The sequence below is a fragment of the Mobula birostris genome, chromosome 20 (assembly GCF_030028105.1).
Source record: "Mobula birostris isolate sMobBir1 chromosome 20, sMobBir1.hap1, whole genome shotgun sequence".
Lineage (NCBI taxonomy): Eukaryota > Metazoa > Chordata > Chondrichthyes > Myliobatiformes > Myliobatidae > Mobula > Mobula birostris.
This window is the reverse complement of record NC_092389.1, coordinates 17,270,521-17,293,966: the sequence shown is the minus strand read 5'-3', so window position 1 is coordinate 17,293,966 and position 23,446 is coordinate 17,270,521. Positions and strand designations below refer to the sequence as shown.

General features: G+C 38.4%; 1 protein-coding gene across 15 annotated transcripts in view; it reads right to left on the bottom strand.

Annotated features, from left to right (window-relative positions):
• Nucleotides 1–495: 495 nt before the first annotated feature.
• gramd1ba (GRAM domain containing 1Ba) overlaps nt 496–23,446 on the bottom strand; it is a 600,767-nt gene continuing 577,816 nt past the window's right edge. For all 15 annotated transcript variants that reach the window (XM_072238333.1, XM_072238338.1, XM_072238327.1 and 12 more), the window contains 3 exons: nt 20,115–20,222; nt 13,498–13,618; nt 496–6,925 (listed from right to left, as the gene is read on the bottom strand). In XM_072238333.1, the coding sequence (XP_072094434.1) occupies nt 6,839–6,925; nt 13,498–13,618; nt 20,115–20,222 (316 nt within the window). In that variant the 3' untranslated portion in view covers nt 496–6,838. The remainder of the gene's footprint in view (nt 6,926–13,497; nt 13,619–20,114; nt 20,223–23,446) is intronic.

Below are 23,446 nucleotides of genomic sequence, written 5' to 3'. Positions count from 1 at the left end.
GGCTGTAATTTATCCTACCTCACTGCCAGAAGCAAGTTAATGCTTTGGCTGGGATCTTTCAAATTCCTTAGATCCTTGTCCTCTTTTCTGCTTATCCCTTAATAGAGAGAGATAAATATTCATTTGAAGTATGGCACAAATTGGTATCGAGAAAAACAGGGTTTCCACAGAAATCAGTAACATTTTACTTACGTGGCTAATTTTCAAAGTAAAACATCCAAGAAAGTGAAACAACAGTTAATGAAAATTATATCCTACATGGCATTTTCTTGAAAAAGGATGGAGAACAAAACTTTTACTTTCAGTAAAACACACCAGCATCACTGACACATACAGAGAAAGAATCCGAGATAAACTGAGAGGCTGAAAATGTGTGGTTGTCAAAATTTCCAACACATTTTCTTTAATAGATCAGAGAAAAAGATTTTGATAACCAAACATTATTCTTCAACATCACCCAAACAAGAAAGGTGACAATTAAAGATTTTTTTCCAACACTTTTTATTCATAGCTTGTTTCTACTTTACATGAACTTGCAGGTGGGATACCATGATAACCGAAACTCTAGTAGGCAAGGTTATTAAAACTAAACCTGCGCACAGCGCAAAGTTCATAGTTATGTTTCATATATGGAGATCAAAACAGTTCTTAAAAAATGTATATTTTTCTTGAATGCACATTAAGATAGTTTGTTACATAATGTAATGGCATAGACAAGCCACACATCCAATTTTACCTTACTTCATCTGACGACAGTTGCATACCCTGCAGGCTAGCATTAGGCAGCATCAGATCCACATGCATCTTTAAAAAAAAATTCCTGGAGTGGGTGCAGTGTTTATCAATGAACTAAATTACATTGTAATACAGCATTAGCCAACTAACAACCATGCTGTTCAATGGGAAGATCATATTAAAAAGGGGAAATATTCCCTTGGGGAGCAATTCATTTATTGTACATTCGAAAGATTACTTAATTGAAACAATGGGATAGAGGAATTAGTTTGTACAATTAAGCGATTTACAACAAAAGTTTTCACTGCATTCTTGTGCACAGAAAATCTTTTGCACCTTATTTTTCAGTTTTCATTTATCATAAAATCTGAAACAATGATGTGTTACTGAGTATCAGGTTTGAAAGGCTGAAGTAAATATTAATGTGTTCAATTGTCCATTAGCTGTGCCAATTTAAAACATCCCAATTCAACAATTATGACCACACACTCCTGCATTACAGCTGTTAGATCTATGAAAATTCCTCCTTACAGTATTCAAAAATCACTACCCAAATGTGAGAAAGATTGAAATTTGCTTTCACTGAATTTTTGTGTAAAAAGTAAATAAAAGCAACAAGAAATTATTGATTTCCCAACTCTTGTTTCTTGACACATGTGCATATGACGCAGATTGACATAAGGGAAAATTGTGAATACAGGTTATTTTCTCAGAGCACAACCTCCCTGTAACGTCGGGGGGGAGGGTGGGTGGGCGAGGGGTTGGGGATCTGTACTTTCCTGATTCTTTGCATTATTTAAATGCAAACAAACAAGCTGAGTACGCTGTGAGGCAGACTCTATCCCTCTTATATTCTTATCGTATTCACATTTTCAAATCCTGCATACAGTACAATGATAATCGTTCAATGTTTTGTAAAATTACAATCAGTTCAATAAAATGCCTTCCATATATTGCTGAAAATACACAGCCCAAAAACACTCTTGAACAGCAAATTCCGTTGCGGATCTACTTTTTACACGACACATCAGAGCCCTAAACAAAATTTAACATTTCAACATTGGTGCAGTAACTGACTCTGCAAAACACATTATGAGCTATTTTTTTCTGAAACAATACTATATCTAATATTGAGTTCAAGGAAAAGAAAACGTAATAATACAGCCTTTACCTTGAGTAACAAGCAACAAACAGGAGGATGGCTACAGTGTAGACAGCGCCTGATTATAGATGTAGTAGGTGTGCAACATAAACCATTGCAATGTATGCACAGAGGAATGGTGCTCTCAAAGGTCCAAAGCCTTGAATTTAAACATCCCCATATTGGACACACATGGAGTTGTGAGAGTTGTGGAGGGAATGGGAGGTCACAGCGACAGCTTCTTATGTTTGACTGGTGAATTTCATGACATAGTTATATTTGGCTTCAATGAGAGATAGATGATCATACCATCATGTCAACAGCAGCAGCCATCATGTAAATAAGTAAATAACTAGAGAGGACAAATAAGCATAGAGATAAGAAATGTGGAGGAAAGAGTGGAAAGAAAGTGATTTTTAAGGAAGTTAAGTATTGCCAATGATCAAGGGGAGGAAAATAGCAATAACTTTTAGGAAGTGAGAAAACAATGATTGGCAATATCTTTAAACGTGGGTTAAGAAGCAGCAATCCTACTCTCACTGGTTCCATATTTAGCATTTTGAAACCTCCCTCATATCGTTTGTGGTCCTTCTCTGACCACCATGCACTGCATGTTAAAACTAGTTTCCCCAAAGTGTAGCCAGTGCCAGCACTGGTACCTTGGGGGAAATTAGCACTGGTGGAGGCCTTATGGAAGGGTTGTTAGACCCTTTAATTGCATATGCATATGATTTTTGGTCTTTATCTATGGGCTACAACCCACTACCAATTCACAATGAACACGATTCCTGTCCTCCATGTTGGAGGTCTGGGAAGCAAATTTACAGGCTTACATCAATTATTAAATGCCAGTGACTGCATAGCTTCTTCAGCTATCAGACATGGCATCTCCATTCTCTGTAACCTGATTTTAGGATATACTGAATTTGTGAATGATTGATAGATGCTGTGTTCAAACTTGTTTAACCATTAAATACAGAAATCAGGAAGTAAAAGATGGCCAACAGACATGACCACCAGCTTGAATGTAAAGAAAGCAAATAATAGCAATATGTACAAGTTGGCCTTGAACATTCATACACATTATTTGTATCTTTTTCAATAGAGGACAAAAGCACTTTAGTTCTAAGTAATATTAACACATTAATGCTTCAAAAGTGTCATATGATTACAAAATGATTTAGAAATAAATGACATCAAGAAAGTTCACTAAAATTCATCACCATTTCTATCTTTGCTTGACTCAGTTCTTTTGGTCACAAGTTATTTTCAGGCATGGGAGACACTTTACCACCTCTATCACAACATGGTAACTATATAAGTTGTAAGAAAAGAAAATATGAAACTTCAACCAGGTCATCGAGGTTAAAACAGGAAATAAACAATGTATAAGAATGTACATTAAAACACTATACTCATCAAAAATCCAGCAAGATTTTATCACTCCCATAAAATTCATTAGAATATGTCCTAAATCGATTTTTGTTTCGAAATAGAAAGCTAGGAGATATATCAATAAGGTGACTCACTGAGCAAGGTATAGGCCCAACTATATTTCAAGCAAAATAAAAACTTGGATTTGATAAGAAAATGTTTTCATTTTGTCTGTTCAACAGTATCCCCTGTGCTACCGAAATTTGATTCATGGGTTAACAACCAGTAGTTTGTTACAGCAATTTGAATTTTCTTAATGTGAATATTAGCCTTCCCATACATACACTCATACACACTCTCACTCACTTTAGGCCTGTAAACCTACCCTCAAATCTGACCTTTTTACTATTCACAAATCCGGCTTGACTGATTTTTGGTGTTACACATAATGTAAACACTATAAACAAAACTAGCCATATATGTCAGCTAATTTAAAAGCAAAGGATTCAAATCACTTCATTATATTCCAGCAATCCTCTACTATACCAAGCACAAAAATAAAAATACAACAAGCATAAGCAGCTGCACAGTATCAAGATATCATTTTTTTCTTCTACAGTGCAAATCTATTTGCTGACTTATTTGTATCTCATATTAAAAATGTGAAATTAAATATTAAAGGCAACAAAAGTTTGATCCAGAATTTTTAAAAAATGTTACTACTATAGCACAAAAATTAAAACCCATATTCATCAAAATGATGCTATATATGGAGTGATTAACATCACAAACACAACCTACTATATCTGCTCAATGGCATACTGCAAAGGATCATGATTCTACTAGTCTTGTTGAATGTAGAAGCAATGGTCAATTAAAAAAAACTAAAGTGAAAAAGTGAATGCAGCACTGAATTAGGATGACCTGCTTAAAGAAAATATGATGCCATAATTTAGCTATAAATGGATTTGTCAGCATTTGCCATGATATATATATATATATATATCAATCAATGGTTCATTTTATTGTCAAAGTATGCATGTGCAATACAACTCTGATATTTGTTTTCAGACACTGCCTTTGTCAATATTCCCAATGATTTATGATCAGAGACATGAGGCAAGTCCTTAAGATAAAATATTGTGGCCACAAAATCCATTGCACTGAAAATTTAGTTTTTAGGTGTAAATAGTGCACTTTGGAATATCTGCCCACACAATTTAATAAGCAGTTAGCTGACTGGCCAATCACACCTCCTCCTAATAAATTAAATATTGCTAAATACTTTCTGATTGGCGGCAAAAACTTCTGATCAATAGAAAGCTTTGTTCATTTTAGAAAACAACCTTTTGTATCAGTCATATTAAAAGCACCTCATATTTAACATCAAATCTTATTATATCTGATTCTATTGAAAAGGCAGATATTGGCAGCTGTATCACTTAGCTAATAATCGTCCAGACGTTATACCCTTAGATAAGGTGTATTTACCTGGTTAGTTACTGGAGTTCATGTATATTTAATAAATTTAAATCACAAAGTTCTCATTCCAGAAATTATTGAACGCCTTTGAGATATCAGCTTTACATTTGACAGTAAGTATTCCAAATACAATCTAATATGCTAGAGAGTCATACAGCTGCCCACAATATATGTAGGTCAAAATGCCTCAAATTTCACATCGAGGAGCACTAAATTCATCAAAATAATTTTGTTTCAAGATGCTAGAATTCCCCCACTCTCTTAATTTATCAGATCAGGGACTCCCATTGAAAACAACTGTCATAAATGAATGATCAAATTTTTGAACAAAATTACAAGGCAATTCTCCACCTGTTAACCCTAACACCGTATCTCCCAGTTCTATCAGTTCATACTGTACATTAGCCGTGACACAATATACTTATAAATAAACAACTTAAATACTTATTTTCTTGGACTATGTTAATAGCTGATTATTTGTTCATACCAAAACAGCTCACAGATGAGCACCAATTTTTATAGACGCATGTTTAAAGATTGTATTTTAATCGGACATAATTCATTTTCAAAATCCACTTTAAATCTGGTTTATTCTTGCATTATTAATGCAAATTGCCTACCAAAGGTTAAAGTGCCAGCATCCACTAGTTCAGTGTTGACTGGATTAAACCACTTGACTGTTGCTACATGGTCTCATTAGTTCTGTGCCTATCCCATGACACAGTATGCATCATTTTGCACTTGCACCTGCCTGGATTTTGTTCTAATAAGACAACCACATTGAAATTTGGTCACTAAATATTGTATCTGTCATATACTATACTAGATTAGCATGTGCACAGCACAATTTCCATGCTTTTCAAGTAAGAAATATTATCAAATGACAGGACATTCAAATATCTCATTGTATCTATTAAGATCCTGTCTGATCTGCGAATCAAATTCAACAGTAAGCTTTAAGACAAATCTTTAATATTTTCCTTTTTTTAAACTGTGGCTCATTAACATGTTGGAAAACTGAAATCACTTTAATTATTTTCAGTTTGGGATATTTATAGATTAGCTACACTAATCTATAATTCTTTAATTTTCCATCAGAAAACCATGAAACTAAAAAATAGGTCAGACTAGCATGCGATACCTCTGCAGCAGTTAAACATGACATCACATTTCACGGGGGCCTCACGCTTCCCTGTAGGTGCCTCACTACGTTCATGGTGCTGATCATGAAATTCATTCCTAATTTGTCATAAAATATGGGATTCTTCAGAATCAGACTTCACACGTGTTCAATGCAGTTATCAGGTGAACAACCTGCAACTTGTAGACATCTTGCAATGAGGATAACAGAGCAGAACACGTTTTTTCTCTACATATTCTTGGGCCTGCCTGTGATAGATTGTTTAGACTGTTCTTAACAATAATAAATAACTAAGTTAGTTGCATCAGGATTCCAGTTACTTTTCACTTGTAACTTAGAAAATCTTCAAGTTTTTTTTTCAATACAGATATTCACAGTTTCTAAAACCATTCACTCTGAGCCAGAATCAATACATCAGATTAATTTTGCTAATATTAAATAGGATGTATTCTGTGTTTCTGCAGGCACAATTAACTAATAACAGCTTCAAGATCCTCACCCTGCTCCTATCTCTGCTTGATGAATACCTTATTTTAAACAAGACCACATGGTACTTCAGTTACACATCTTCCATAAAAGAGAAGGCCTACAGATTATTACATGCTTTTGTGAGATGTTACACTTACAGTACAATGTTCTAGGATTTATAACAGGAGCGTGAAGGGAGATTAGTGTGGCTGTTGTTTTCCACAATGCTTCAGTAGTTCTCCTAGTTTTCACATCAGTGCAGGATCTTGGTGTTGTCAATTGTGAATTTGCTGATTCAGACAGCAATCCTGGGGATCCAACTCGGCCTGCGGTTCCAGTGTCTTTTTATTTCTTATATATATATATATATATATATACATACACACACATATATGAATATATATATATATATATATTTATATATATATTTAACATATATATAATTTATACATAACATATATTGCACACAATTCCCTCTTCGGCCTCGGTGATGCCAGTCAGTGAAATCGATCATGTTTGTCTGTTTCTGAACTGTAATCACGCAAACCAATGCCTTTTTGTAGAGTTATTAACGAATTTCTCATCTGTGGGATAAATTAAAGAAAAGGTGAAATTCCAAAGTCTATCTGACCAGCTTAACTTACATTAGCATTATATGCAGATGAAGCTCAAATCTAGCCGAAGTAAAGGCCATGCTTTCAAAGTGAGCAAAGGTCAGACTCCATTTATGTGTATATAACATACACCTTTACCAGGCGTAGCAAATACTCAAGGAAGCATCACAACACATTTTTCTGCTACTGGACAAGGGCAAAAAAAAGAGCAGTCCTACAACAAACTTTTAAAAATGAAACAAAATTATTTTCTTCGGGATGAAACCATGCTCAAAAAATATATCATTCAAACTGACTACCTCAGTATGTTACAACATTCAAAAGACTTGTTGAGGAAATAGTCTTTAAAAGATATCTTCCGGTACTTGGTAGGAATTTTACATTTAATTTTCTCCATGTGGTGTTCTAGTTAGAGGACAAAACAATGTTAAAACTTAAAAGTATAAACGTTAATTTTCTTTGCTGGTGCAAAATAATTTGTAGTCTCTGGAAGGGTTAATCTTTCTTGCATCTAAGATGAAGATTCTAATTAACCAATCTTTGCCGAACAATTTATTGGAACTACACACTGAATCACAGACCCATGGGTCCTCTTTGTCAGTCACAGCTGCTACTTTGGTTGAGGGCCAGATTAATGTGGGTACAAACTCCATCAGGATTTACAGCTGCTGCTCTTCACCACATGTAGCTGCACTCATGCAGAATGAAATCAGACTGAAAGCATTTTTAGAATCACCTGATCAAAGAACAACTTTACTTGAATTTGGTGAGGTTGGTGCTTAAAACACAATAATGTCAATAAATGAAGCACCTTCTCATTTATAATACTCAGGCCTAAGCTGTTCTTTCAATGTTCTTGTAACGGTAAAGCTACTTGAAGCCATGCTCCACTGTACCATTTTCCTGCTGTTTTCTGCTGGCCAGTTCATCAACTCAGTGAAACATTTCTCCAGAGTATACAGTGAGAGGAGGGGAGGAAGATAAAAAGATGATAGATTAAAGGATTTGAAGTCATCTGTGGCAAACCCTCAGTCCTTCATCAGCAGAGTGGTGCAAATGCCAGGAAGTCTTGGCTTTTAAGATGAGGATGAGGCAATTGGTATTTAAGTCAATGCAGTGTGTACTGAACTGTGAAAGACAAGCAAATGATAGGACAAAACTGCAGTCAGTGGGATGAGTTGAAGTGTAACATGGGGGCAAAATCAAAAAGGGTGATGAATACAGGACTGAAAGTATTATACAGTGCCTTGTAAAAGTATTCAGCCCCCAAATCTTTGTTCATATAAATGAGTATTACAACCAGGGATTTAGATCAATTTAACTTAACATTTTTATTTTGTGTACCACATGCTCCTTTTTCCCCCAAAATACAGAGAAATTTGTAAAGCATGAAAACTAAAAATTCAAAAACTGAAATGTCAGCAGATCAAAAGTATCCATCCCTCTTTGCTCTGTACTTAGTTGAACCACCAGCCAGTAGTCTTTTTGAACTGTGCTAAAGTCAGGACTTTGACTGGGCCACTTAAAGCAGCGGTCCCCAACCACCAGGCCGCAAAGCATGTGCTACCGGGCCGCAAGGAAACGATATGAGCCAGCTGCACCTTTCCTCATTCCCTGTCACGCACTGTTGAACTTGAACATAGGGTTGCCAACTGTCCCGTATTTGTCGGGACGTCCCGTACATTGGGCTAAATTGGTTTGTCCCATACAGGACCGCTCTTGTCCCATATTTCCCCTGCTAAGGTAGCAGACATCCCACCTCTTCCGGAAGATCCGGGAGTCTCCCGCATATAAATAGTGGCTCCCTGATGCCCACAAATTATATACAATATCACGGAAATCAATTTTTTGAGAGCGAGAAAGAGAAAGCAAGAGAGAGCGTGAGAACGAGAGAGAATGCGAACGAGAACGCGAGAGAGCGACCATGAGAGCAAGAGTGCGCCATGGGAGAGTGTTCCAAAAAAAAGAAAATATAAAACGTACGTCACCCCAGACTACACTGAAGTGTACCCCTGCCTAATAGGGGTCAAAAATAATGACAGTGTTGCTTGCTGCACTGTTTGCAACAGTGACTTTTCTACTGCCCATGGTGGGTTAAGACTGTAAAAGACACGTTGAGGTGAGTTTAACAGGTGTCATTCATTCATCAGCATAGTTAACGTTATTTAAACTAGCTGGCTAGCTGCTAAGGAGCTACCCTATTGCAGACATCCCATCTCTCCCGGAATTCTCCCTCAAATTGATGGTGTTACCTCCCTGAAATGAGTTTTTGCAGGGTGGAATGTCTGAGGTAGAGCATTCCTATGAAACCTTTCGTGCCAAAATGACGTAAAGCGAAGAAGCACTTACCATTAATCTATATGGGAAAAATTTTTGAGCGTTCCCAGACCCAAAAAAATAACCTACCAAATCATACCAAATAACACATAAATCTAAAATAACTCTAACATATAGTAAAAGCAGGAATGATATGATAAATGCACAGCCTATATAAAGTAGAAATAATGTATGTACAGTGTAGTCAGGAAGATTAAGGCAAAACCGATTTGTGGAAAAAAATCGGCATGCGCACACAGGTGCCTGTGCAAGGCTTCGGTAGTCTTTCCTGGGGTAAACACAAGTGTCCCGGGATTTGACTGCTACTTTTGTCCCTTATTTGGGAGTGAGAGAGAAAGTTGGTAACCCTAACTGTAAAAGACATGTTGAGGTGAGTTTAACCCTACTTGAACATCCCCCCCGCCCCGCAAGATTCCGCAAGAATATTGTCAATATTAAACTGGTCCACGGTGCAAAAAAGGTTGGGGACCCCTGACTTAAAGATATCAATTTTCTTCATTCGAAGCCACTCCACGGTTGCTCTGGCAGTGTGCTTTGGGTTGCTGTCCTGCTGAAGGATGAACTTGCTCCCCAGTTTAAGCTCTCTGTCAGAGGCTAGCAGGTTTTCAACCAGGATCACATTACATTTAGCAGCATCGATCTTCCCATCAATCCTGACAAAATACCCAGTCCCTGCTGCTGAAAAGCATCCCCACAGCATGATGCTACCTCCACCATACTTTACAGTAGGGATGGTGTTACCTGGCTGATGTGTAGTATTAGATTTACACAACACGTACTGCTTAGCGTTGAGGCCAAAAAGTTCCACTTTAGTTTCGTCCAACAAGAAATCCTTTTTCCACATCTTTACAGTATCTTCTAGGTGACATTTTGGCATCAAAGTAGCCTCTCTTACAAGTGGCTTTCTTCTTCAATGACCAAGTTTAAAGGAGTGGACTGACGTCGGAAGTGTGGCTGATATTTCATATTTTTTACACTTTTTCACAATGGACTGCACTGAGCTCTGAGGTATGTTCAAATGTAATGTTAGTATTTGTTTCAAGAGGACTAGAAGTTATGAGCAAGGATGTGATGCCAAGGCTTTATAAGCCAATGGTCTGACCTCATTTGAGAGTGTTGTGAGCAACTTTGGGCCTATTATCTAAGAAAAGATGTGTTGGCGTTGGAGAGGGTCTGAAGGAGGTTCACGAGAATGAATCCGGGAATGAAGAATCAAGTTAAATTATCGTTCAAACCATACATGGACACAGTCAAATGAGACAGCATTCCTCTGGGGCCAAGGTACATAACATACATTCGAAATAACAAGAGAAAAAAGACATTGTTTCACAAGAAAACACATGTATAGTCCAAGACCCTGAGCAACATACAAATTGACAATACAGCTCCCGGTAATCCAGCCTGTCATTCTGCCTGTCGAACACTGGAGGGCAGCACCAATGGGAGAGGCCAATCGCCAACCGAGCATGGACGCCACGCTACACCGCCTCCGGATTAATGTATGTGTAGTGTTTGATGACTCTGGGCCTGTACTCTCTGGAGTTTAGAAGAATGAGGGAGGCAATCTCATTGAATATTGAAAGGCCAAGTTAGAGTAGATGTGGTGAGGATGTTTCCTACAGTAGTGAGCCTAGGGCCAGAGGGCAAAGCCTCAGAACAGTGGGACATCCATTTAGAACAGAGATGAGGAGGAATTTCTTTAGCCAGAGGGTGGCAAATCTGTGGAAATCATTGCCACAGACAGCTGTGGAGGTCAAGTTAAAACAGAGGTTAATACGTTTTTGGTTAGTCATGGAGTCAAAGGTTATAGGGAGAAGGTAGAAAAATGGGGTTGAGAGGGATAATAAATCGGCCATGATGCAATGGCAGAGCAGACTTGATGGGCCAAGTGGCTTAATTCTGCTCCTATCTCTTATGGTATATGGTCTTAAATTTATATGGCCCTGGTTGGAGTGGGTGCTCACCTCAGGAGCAGATATGTCCCAATCAAAAAGAGAGCAGTGGGTATCCTCAGCACCAATGTTACAAGCTAGCACTTGTTATAAATAATTAACTGAGATGCAGATTAAAGCTACCACAAAATTATCCCACTCTTAGACAGGCAACTGTTCGCTCTAAGCATGGTGTAGCATCTAACAACCACACAAGTGCATGCATCTGACGCTAGTTGGAAACCATTCAGCAATGATTCTCTGCCCAAATTAAGCGGCATAGTGTCTCAAATAAACAAAGGGAATCCCAACTATTTTCTTGATTAGTTTTTGTTCTTTAAGAGTTGTCCCAAATTAATGGCTACCCTGATTAACCAGTGGCCCAATTAGCTAGAATCTACTGTATGTATTAATTAACTGCAATTCAGGGAGGGGTGTGAGTCACTGCACTATATGCATAAAAGCCATCTTTCCATAATAGAGAATAAAAAATTCTGCATAGTTTGAAGGACATAGTTTGAATCCAGACTTTTCTGATGATCTAACCCATTAGCCCACCTGTTTTACATGATGATTGCATTACAGTTTTACATGTTTTTCGAACGTTCGCTTTATGAAACCTCACTGTTACGAAAGACCTACATTAGTACCCTGTTTTCGCTCTCAGAAGGTGTTTTCACTGTTACGAAGAAAGGCAGAGAGCAGCCGCTCTCCCCCGGATTCGGAACGGCATTGCTTTAACACGTGCCTGTGAGCAGCCGTTAGCAAGATAAGTTCTGAGGTATTGAAAAAGCCTAAAAGAGCTCGTAAGGGTGTTACACTTAGCGTAAAACTAGACATAATTAAGCGTTTCGATCGTGGTGAACGAAGCAAGGACAAAGTGAGTTTGGCTTGTGGAAGCTAACGAAGATGATGTTGAAGAGGTTTTGGCATCCCATGACCAAGAACTGATAGACGAAGAGCTGATGCAATTGGAAGAGGAAAGGATAACAATTGAAACCGAATGCAGTAGCGAACGGACCGAAAGTGACTGCGTGAGATTTTCGCTGCAATGATAAAGTACGACTTTAATTTTGAAAGGGGATATTTGCAGGATGGTTTGAGTCCTTACAAACAACTGTATGATAGAAAAATGCGCAAGGCTCAGCAGTCAAGCAAGCATTCCACATCAGCCACAGCAGACGACGAACCTCGATCTTCGACATCGAGGCAGGCAGTCATAGGAGAAGATGAGCTGCCTGCCCTGATCGACGATGAGATGATGACCCCGTGTCCCACCACCCCAACCCCCGAGCCCCGGACAGATACTGTACCGATTCGTGGAGAATGCAGCAGTAGCCGGGAGGCACACAGCACATCTTTAAGAAAATAGCTGAAATAAACAAGCTAATTAATTAGGTGCCACTGACACATAATTGTCGGCGGCACCTAATTAATTAGCATGTATATTTCGGCTTTTTTCTTAAAGATGTGTTGTGTGCCTCCTGGCTACTGCTACGTTCTTCGTGGCAATGTATCGGGTCGGCGGCCTGGAGGGTGGGGGCTACTGCACCACCCAACCTGCGGCGACTCAGCCTAACACACCATCATCAGTTTGCTCAGCAAGCTGTCTTCCCGGTTCCGGTAAGTGATACTACACTGTACATACGTTATTTCTACTTTATATAGGCTGTGTATTTTTACGTGTTATTTGGTAGATCTGGCAGCCTCATAGCTTAAAGGTTACTGGAGAGCACGTTTATGCCAACGGCGCTTGCGTGAGATTTTCTGCCAACGGCGCTTGCATGAGATTTTCGCTACGGAGATCTGTGCAGGCAATCGTTGTAGAGAAGTATTTCTACTTTATATAGGCTGTGTATTTATCATATCATTCCTGCTTTTACTATATGTTACTGTTATTTTAGGTTTTATGTGTTATTTGGCATGATTTGGTAGGTTATTTTTGGGTCTGCGAACGCTCACAAAATTTTCCCATATAAATAAATGGTAATTGCTTCTTCGCTTTACAACATTTCCGCTTACGAACTGTTTCATAGGAACACTCTACCTTCGGATGGCGGGGGAAACCTGTATATAGTTAATTAACAGAGGGTTAAACAGGCCAGTTTTTAAAAATACTTGTATTTTTTCTTTTAATTTTTTCTTAAGAAACAAAAGGGCGAGGGATGAACACTTAAAATAATTGTTCAGAGCAGAATGAGTCTTGCTCACTCTTAGAACTACATTGTACATCTGGTCCCTCAACCATTCATTAGACACAATTGTAGCAATCACCTGATCTAGAAGCACCACTGATGATTTTAGAATGTCTCTCCATTTCTGTAGCTCAGCATCGTGGTAACGCTGTTGTGACTCTAATAACTGGGCCCATTCCACCTGAGACTGGGGCAGTTTGCTGTATGGAAGAGAAGGAAAAAAAGTAACAACAGTCTGGGGAACTTGGGAGTCAATACTGTGGGAATTAGAGACAGAGTCATTAAATTATACAGCACTGAAACAGGCATTTTGGCCATACTGTGATTATGGCAGGCGTTGCTCAACCCATCTTATAATTAGAGTGCTGAAAATTATTTTTCACAAAGCCACCTTATTTTAACAACATCAACAACTGTTTATTCCCTGGTGTGCTGCAACATCTGTCACCATCCAGTATTTTTGGACATTTCTGTTTTCAATTGGCCATCTCCAATGTAAATGATAAACAGTGCAAATCAAGTTACCTTATTTTATCAAAAAAATTTGCTTAGAAATTTAAGTACATATAATTTTAAATTAAAGTACTTAGTTTTTCAGCAACATACGAGTGCAAATGTACTAACCAGCAGTAAATAAATTTTTGTGGCCATTTACCATTAGGTCATGCCATATATGAAACTCAACCTATTCTGCACCATCCTTATGGCCAGAGGTGAATTTCCTACCTGAATTCACAGAATGATGCCATTCCTTGCGCAATGCTCCATCAGGAGCACTGCAGGGGAATATGCACCTCATTGTCAGTGGGCTCTTGGACAACAGGGTCTTAATCCTGGCTGACCTTCAGAACAGAATGGGGCACGAGCCGATGTTTGACTCCATGTTGCCATTTAAAGCATCCATTAATCGCCGATCAAAATGTTGAGGAAGACTGAGATATCAAGGTGAATGCAGAAGGCAAGCAAGAGATTAAGCACCAACTGCCTGCCTTTTGATAGTATTGGAAAATGTAAATGCACACATTGTATTTTCTACAGTATTTACTATGTAACCACTGTTAGCTCATTAGAAGGTATTCACTATGCAGCCACGACTTCTGACCTGTTCACTATTAATTCACGAGAGAACTAGAATGAAATCAAGTAGAAAGATAACGGTGGCGGGTAAGATGATGAAATATGTGGCAGTATGTCGATGCAAGACTAATTAAGAAATAACTGTGGTTAGGGATGAGAAGACATATGGTCTAAAATGTAAACTAGGACATAATTAAGTTGGGGAGTAAAACAATAGTGGAAAGTCAAGAACGGATAATATTGATGATATATAATCACAGGCCGATTGGATATGATAATGTAGCTAAGATAGGAGAATTGCTATAAAAAATGCGATATACAAGGATCAGTGGGCAATCAGCGACTAGCTCACTGTCTCAGCTTTGATTTGCAAATTGAAGTTTAAAACTTCTTGAAGAATTTTCTGCGTCTCCTTGTCATTTGTGAGAAACGAGAAACCACGACAATAGCTGCTGGAGAAGAAATCTGTGAGCGGTCTATCATAGTGTGGCTTGCTGTGGCTGGTGGGTAGGCCTCCCCGTCTCATGTGGTTTCCCTCTTTTTCATTGAATGTTGGTGATATCGTAGGATGGTATCCTGGTTCTGGGTTTATGGCTTGGACTATAGCATTTACGGACTGTGGACTTTCTCAGACTTAAGGCTTTTCTATTCTGTGTTTTTTTTATCACCCGTTCCTTTTCGTTATGTGAGGGGAGGGTTTTTTATAGGTTGCTGGTCTGTTAGTGTTTTGTTAGTTTTTTGTGCAGGGGAGGGGTTGTTTTTTTTGGGGGGGGGGTCAATGGTCCTGTTCTGTTTTGCGTTGGGGCGGGGGGGGGGTTTTGGGAGGGTTGATGATCAGGATGCTGTTCTTTTTTGTATGGGGGGGAGTTGATGTTTCTCTCTAAATGACTTTTATGCTCTTTCTTTCATGGCCATCTGGAGAAATAAAAAATTAAGTTGTATATGGATGCCTGCTTTGATAATAAATGAATCTTTGAACTCCGCAACCTCTTTCAAGCTGCTTATTAGTCATGGTCACCTCTCACTGCTTCTGCCAGCCTCCCCTATATCCCTTCCCCTGCTCCTAGCCACAATGCACCCTTCCAAATGCATTTCTGTCACGTCATTTCAAAAATGTTTCTGATCAAGATGCTAAGGTTTAGTATATGTGGAATACCTGGTAAGCATGGGATTTCTTTTTACACTAACACGATCAATTCTGTCTCAATCTTGACTATTATCTATAAAGTTCAAAAATATTGACTGACAAATGAGTTTAAGAATATATTTCCTTATCCTTAAGAAGGAAATCACATACTCTAAAGCTCTTAAGTCAGAAGAAACCAGTTATTTTGCCACATTATTTTGAAACCAATTGTTTCTGCTATGCAGGAAGCAGCCCTCACAGAACAAGCTTGTTTCCAGATAACAGTGCTGAAATTAAAGTTTTATCTTCCTTAATGTATCTCTGCTCACTGATCAATACCCTTTGTGCAATAGAAATAACTGAAATTAAATGATTATTTCAATTGATTACAGTCTACAATCATTATTTATGCATCACAAATAAGCAACATTTCTGATTCTTTTATGCTTCTTTCATCAATTATTTTAGACCATAAGACCATAAGTATAGGAGCAGAATTAGGCCATTTGGCCCATTGAATCAGCCCCACCATTTCATCATGGCTGATCCAATTTTCCTCTCAGTCTCAATCTTCTGTCTTCTCCCCATATCCCTTCATGCCCTGACCAATCAAGAATCTACCAACCTCTGCCCTAAATATATATAAAGACTTGTCCTCCACAGCTTCACCCTTCGATAGGTTTCAATGAGGTCCCCCCTCATTCTTCTGAATTCCAGTGAATAGGTGCCCACAGCCATCAAACACTCTTCATATGACAAGTCATTCAGTCCTGGAATCATTTTCTTGAATCTCCTTTGAACCCTCTCCAGTTTCAGCACATCCTTTCTAAGATAAGGGGCCCAAACCTGCTCACAATGCTCCAAGTAAGGTCTCACCAGTGTTTTATAAAGTTTCAACATTAGATCCTTGCTTTTATATTCTAGTCCTCTTGAAATGAATGCTAACATTGCACTTAGATAGATAGATAGATAGATAGATATACTTTATTGATCCCGAGGGAAATTGGGTCCTCACCAGAGACTCAAGCTGCAAATTCACCTTTAGGGAACCCTGCACAAGGACTTCCAAGTCCTTTGCATCTCAGTTTTTTATATTTTCTCTCCATTTAGAAAATAGTCAACACTTTCATTTCTTCTACCACTAGTAAGAAAAGGCTCCCTTTATACCCACTCTTTGCCTCCTGCCAATCAGTCACTGCCTTATCCATGCTAGAATCTTTTCTGTAATACTATGGGCTTGTAGCTTGTTAAACAGTCTCATGTGTGGCACCCTGTCAAAGGCCTTCTGAAAATCCAAGTACACAACATTAACTGATTGTCCTTTGTCCATCCTGCTTGTTACTTCTTCAAAGATTTCCGAAAGATTTGTCAAGCAAGATTTTCCCTTGAGGAAACCATGATGACTATGGCTTATTTTATCATGTGCCTCTAAGCACCCTGAGACCTCATCCTTAATAATTCACTCCAACATCGACCCAACCACTGAGGTCAGACTAATTGGCCGATAGTTTCCTTTCTTCTGCCTCTCTCCCTTTTTGAAGAGTGGAGTGACATTTGCAATTTATACTTTATACTATATTGTCGCCAAACAATTGATACTAGAACGTACAATTATCACAGCGACATTTGATTCTGCACTTCCCGCTCCCTGGATTACAAATCGATAGTAAATATTAAAAATTTAAATTATAAATCATAAATAGAAAATAGAAAAATGGAAAGTAAGGTAGTGCAAAAAAACCCAGATGCAGGTCCGGATATTTGCAGGGTACGGCCCAGATCCGGGTCAGGATCCGTTCAGCAGTCTTATCATAGTTGGAAAGAAGCTGTTCCCAAATCTGGCCATATGAGTCTTCAAGCTCCTGAGCCTTCTCCCGGAGGGAAGAGGGACGAAAAGTGTGTTGGCTGGGTGGGTCGTGTCCTTGATTATCTCCAGAGTCCAGTGATTCTTGAAAGATCATTACTAATGCCTACACGATCTCTTCAGCAATCACTTTCAGAACTCTGGGTGTACACTATCTGGTCCAGGTGACTTATCTACCATCACAGCTTCCCAAGAACCTTCTCTCTAGTTATGGTAACTTCACACACTTCATGGCCCCTGACACCTGGAACTTCCACCATACTGCTTGTGTCTTCCACAGTGAGACTGATGCAAAATACTTATTCAGTTCATCTGTTAATTCATTGTCCCCCATTACCACCTCTTCAGCAGCAGTTTCCAGCAGTCCAATGTCCACTTTCACCTCTCTTTTACATTTTATGGACCTGAAGAAACGTTTGAAATCCTCTTTAATATTATTGACTAGCTTACTTTCATATTCCATCTATACCTTCTTAATGACTTTTTTAGTTGCCTTCTGTTGGTTTTTAAAAGCTTCCCAATCCTCTAACTTCCTACTAATCTTTGCTCTATTATACTGTATGTCTTCTCTTTGGCTTTTATGTTGGTTTTGACTTCCCTTGTTCGCCCTGGTTGTGTCATCTTTCCTTTAGGATACTTCTTCCTGTTTGGAATGTATATATCCTGTGCCTTCTAAATTGCTTCCAGAAATATTTACTATTCTGTTTTCTGTTTTACAAGATTCCTTCAGGTTACTGATGCAATTGTTTAATTCAACTGTTTCACAAGGAATCTACAGTTCAGAGTTAACTGCTACAGTGCCACATAAAAAGATGACCAATATTCACAATATCCAAGACCGCAACATTCCTGAAGAAGTCACATATGTCAAAATTCATCTTATGACATGTTTTTAAATAGCACTTACAACGGAAAGTTGGGCCTAACCAATCTATGCTGGTGTCCTACTTCAGCCTCCTCATACCCTTCATTTAGATTCTTACCTAAAAGTTAAAGTGCCATTTACTTATTTTTCATACCAAAATATAAATCTCACATTTACACATGTTAAATTAATTTATCAAGTTTAATTGTATGTCCACTCTGCAAATTTATTGCTGTCACTTTATTTTGTTGCCATCTTCCTCAGTTTTGAATGTTTCACCCAACTTGGTGACATCACAGATTTAGAAATTGTGCTTATGTTAATAACTTCTAAACAACAACAGTTCCAACACTAATCCTGTGAAATACTACTTCCCTGTTTTTGTACCTTGAATTGATGCTCTTGCTCTGCATTCTGCCTTGTAGCAGTTGGCTAACCATTCTGTTAATGGTCTCCTGACACTGCATGCTCTGACATTCAATAGTCTTTTATGCGTGACCTTACTGTAAGACATTTATATATTTTATTTATCAATGTATTTACTGCATTAGCATTGACTATCAACTCAAGCAATTCAATTAAATTTGTCAAACAAGGGTTTTCCTTTTGAAATCTGTGTCGACTAATCATTGTTTCCTATCTAGTTGATCAATCAAAGAAAGCAGCTTATCTTAAATTGGAATATTCAACAGTCACTCCAAAAGGTTAGATGGAAGATGATGTGCTCTTCCTCTTGTTTACATTAGCCTTCACTGTGGCAGTAGAGGTAGCCTCAGACCTACAGTTCACAATTGGACTGAGATTAAGAATTATAGGGGTACACTCCAGAAAACTCAGGAATACCATTGTGGATTAGAACAGGTGCTCCCAAAATGATCACCCAATCCTCATTTGGTTTCTCTAATGTGGGGGAGGCCACATTATAAACAGTAAAGATCAGTACTCATATTCCTCAGCATCTGATCTTCTTAATCTATCTCTATTTAGCCTTTTGTTTTATACAGCACTTCATGCAGATCATCACTTCTCTATATCCAATTAAATCACAGTTAGTGCATTATGAACAAATTTAGCTTTTGTATTATGAAAAGGAATGAGCAGGAACTGGGAAAGCAGGATAAGATATAGATGCTTATTTGGAAAATAATGAATAGGAAATGCCTGGATTTTTTCCCCCACTAAAACAAGAATGGGGTGAACTAGTAACCCTCTTTTAGTTGAAAGGATCGAGATCTAAATTCAGTTCCATAACATGAGATACTGTAAATACTAATAAATCCAATGAGAGAAATGCATACAAACCTTCCTTATTTACCTGGAGACTAATAAGAATGTGAAACTCCTTAAATCAAAGAGTGGTTGAGATGGCTAGCATTAATACATCTATAGGGAACTCGATAAGTATATGACAGAGGAAGAAACAGGATTATATAATGATGAAATGCGGTGAAGATAGGTGGGAGAAACTGTGGAGCATAAACATTGCTGCAGACAAGTTGGTCCAAATGAGTTTTTGATGTGTTATGAAAAATACATAATTGAAAATAATTTCTGCCTTTACCAATGGGTTTTACTCAAGGCCTAAAAATCCAACCAATCACAGGAAAAAAAAATAAAGATATTTCTCACATTAGTGACATAAGATACAAGTTTCTTAGAGTGCAGGAGAAAAGCACAGATATAGTCCAATACCTGATGAAATCAGTTATTTTGTTAAATTTCTTTTAAGTACATTTTGCTTAAGTTAAAAAAAAGAACAAATACCTTTCCTGGAGCCTGATCCCGTGCCAAGTAGTGAGACTCTGCGTTGTATACTCCAACATCCACAGCTTGTAAAACAGCATCATATTCAGAAATACTAGCAACACCAGGCTAAAGAAAACAAGATTGTTAAAATTATCATTCAGGACAAAACTAAGAATCCCATGATACAGAAAAAGGACAATGTTCAGTGCTACATCTGTGTATTGATTGGTTGTAGTGCAAAGGTAGACAGATGAAATGTGGGAGAAATACAAAATTTACATTTGAATATCAGTTCCTGAAGTAGTTTGAATAGCTTCAGCTGTGTAATTTCATGTGTATCTACTGCTTCATTTTCAATCTTAATAGTTAATGTGTGCAAAAGATTTCAAAATCATACAATGTGTGTAAAAGAGATTTCAAGATCATACTTGTTAAATTTTATAGAAAACAATGAGTCCTCAATATTTTATACAAATGTAATTTTTTTGGCTGAACATGCACCCAGCATTCACCATCTCTGGCACTAAATCCTTACCAGGAATATAATTTCATGGACATTTATGAGTCAAATATATATGTTCATACATGAATCTGAATAACTTAAATCTAGAATTGAATCAGAGATCTTTTTTATCTTTTTAACTAATATACTCTCTTGATAAGTTATTGAGCCATTGGAGGAACCAAATCCTAATTGTTGATGATAAAATTAAGTCCTGCAATTGCATTACTGCGAGTATATGAGATCATCATGCAAACTCTAATTCTAGTCATCTAAAGTTCTCTCAATTTGGGAACCATTACTTCCTTTAGAAAATTGTGGAGTTCCTCTGCTACATAAAAAAGGTACGAGAGAAACTAACAAAGAACTGAGGGAATTACACATAGTCGGGGAATCACTGCATTACTAAGGTTGACTGAAGACCTGGAAAATGTTCAGCTAAGCAGAAAAAAAATCAGCCATGGATTTGTAAGGAAAGAGTATAAGTGGTGAATTTCAATAAACTTTTTGAAGAGACAGAAATTAGCGGGTGATTAGTTGTTTTCCACATGCCTCTACTATTCATCATATTTGCTGGTCATTTGAATGGTAAGATGGAAAGCCAGATATGATTGAATTCATACTGCAATTTGAGAGGGAGAAGCATAAGTCACATGTATCAGTATCGCAATGGAATAAAGGGAATTACAGGGGCATGAGAGAGGAGCTTGCCCGGGTAGCTTGGAGGAGGATACTGGTAGGGATGACGGCAGAACAGAGATAGCTGAAGTTTCTGGGAATAGTGCACAAGGTGCAGGATAGCTATGTCCCACAGAGGAAGAAATTCTCAAATGGCAGGGGTAAGCAATCGCAGCTGACAAAGGAAGTTAAGGGCTGCATAAAAGGCAAGGAAAAGGTATATAAGGTAGCAAAAGTGAGTGGGAAGTTGGATGATTGGGAAGCTTTTAAAATCCAACAAAAGGCAAGTAAAAAAGCTATCAGAAGGGAAAAGATGCAATATGACGGCAGACTAGCCAGCAACATAAAACAGGATACCAAAAGTTTTTTTCAGTTATATAAAGAGTAAAAGGGAAGTGAGAGTTGATATTGGACCACTGGAAAATGATGCTGGTGAGGTAGTAATAGGGGACAAGGAAATGGCAGGTGAACTTAATGGGTACTTTGCATCTGTCTTCACTGTGGAAGACACTAGCAGTGTGCCAGAAGTCTGTGAGCGTCAGGGAACAGGGGTGAATGTCATTGCTATTACAAATGAAAAAGTGCTTGGCAGACTCAAAGGTCTCAAGGTGGATAAGTCACCTGGACCACATGGATTACATCCCAAAGTCCTGACAGTAGTTGCTGAAGCGATAACAGATGCATTGGTCATGATCTTTCAAGAATCACTTGATTTTGGCATGGTCCCGGAGGACTAGAAGATTGCAAATGTCACTCCACTCTTTAAGAAGGGAGGAAGGCAAAAGAAAGGAAATTTTAGTCCAGTTAGCCTAACTTCAGCCATTGGGAAAGTGTTGGAGTCTATTATCATGGATGAGGTTTTGGGGTACTTGGAGACCAATGACAAAATAAGTCAAAGCCAGCATGGTTTCTATAAAGGAACCATGACAAATCCGTTAAGATTCGAGGAAGTAACAAGCAGGGTGGACAAAGGAGAGCCAGTCGATGTCATTTACTTAGATTTTCAGAAGGCATTAGATAAGATGCCACCCATGAGACTGCTTAACAAGATAAAATCCTACATATTACAGGAAAGTTACTGGCATGCATAGCGGAATGGCTTGGCAGGCAAGAGACAGCAAGTGGGAATAAAAGGAGCCTTTTCTGGTTGGCTGCTGATGACTAGCGGTGTTCCTCACAGGGGTCGGTACTGGGACCGCTACTTTTCACATTGTTTGTCAGTGATTTGGATAATGGAATTGATGGCTTTGTGGTAAAGTTTGAGGATGATACAAAGATAGGTGGAGGGGTATGTAGTGCTGAGGAAGCAATGCAATTGCAGCAGGACTTGGACAAATTGGAAGAATGGGCAAAAAAGTGGCAGATAGAATACGGTTTTGGGAAATGTATGATAATGCATTTTGGTAAAAGGAACAATCGTGAAGAGATGGGGAGAATAGTAAATGGGGAGAAGGTTCAAACATCAGAGGTGCAGAGGGACCTAGGAGTCCTCAAGCAAGACTCCCAATAAGTTAATTTACAAGTTGATTCTGTGGTAAAGAAGGCAAATGCAATGTTGGCATTTATTTCAAGTGGAATAGAATATAAAAACAAGGAGATAACGCTGAGCCTTTATAAGACAGTAGTCGGGCTGCACTTGGAGTATTATCAACAGTTTTGGCTCCCATATCTCAGAAAAGATGTGTCGTCATTGGAGAGAGTCCAGGGGAGGTTCACGAGGATGAAGGGGTTCACATATGAGGAGCATTTGGCAGCTTTGGGCCTGTACTCACAAGCATTTAGAAGAATGAGGGGGATCTCACTGAAATCTACCGAATATTGAAAAGACTAGATAGGGCGGATATGGAGAGGATGTTTCTTATGGTGGGGATACCCAGAACTAGAGGGCACAGCCTCAAAATTGAGGGGTGACCTTTTAGAACAGAGGAATTTTTCTTAGCCAGAGAGTAGTGAATCTGTGGAATGCTCTGCCACAGACTGCGGTGGAGGCCAAGTCCATGGGTATATTTAAAGCGGAAGTTGATCGTTTCCTGATCGGTCAGGGCATCAAAAGATATGGTGAGAAGCCAGGTGTATGGGGTTAAGTGGGATCCAGGATCAGCCATGATAGAATGTCAGAGTAGACTTGGTAGGCTGAATGGCCTAATTCTGCTCCTATGTCTTGTGGTCT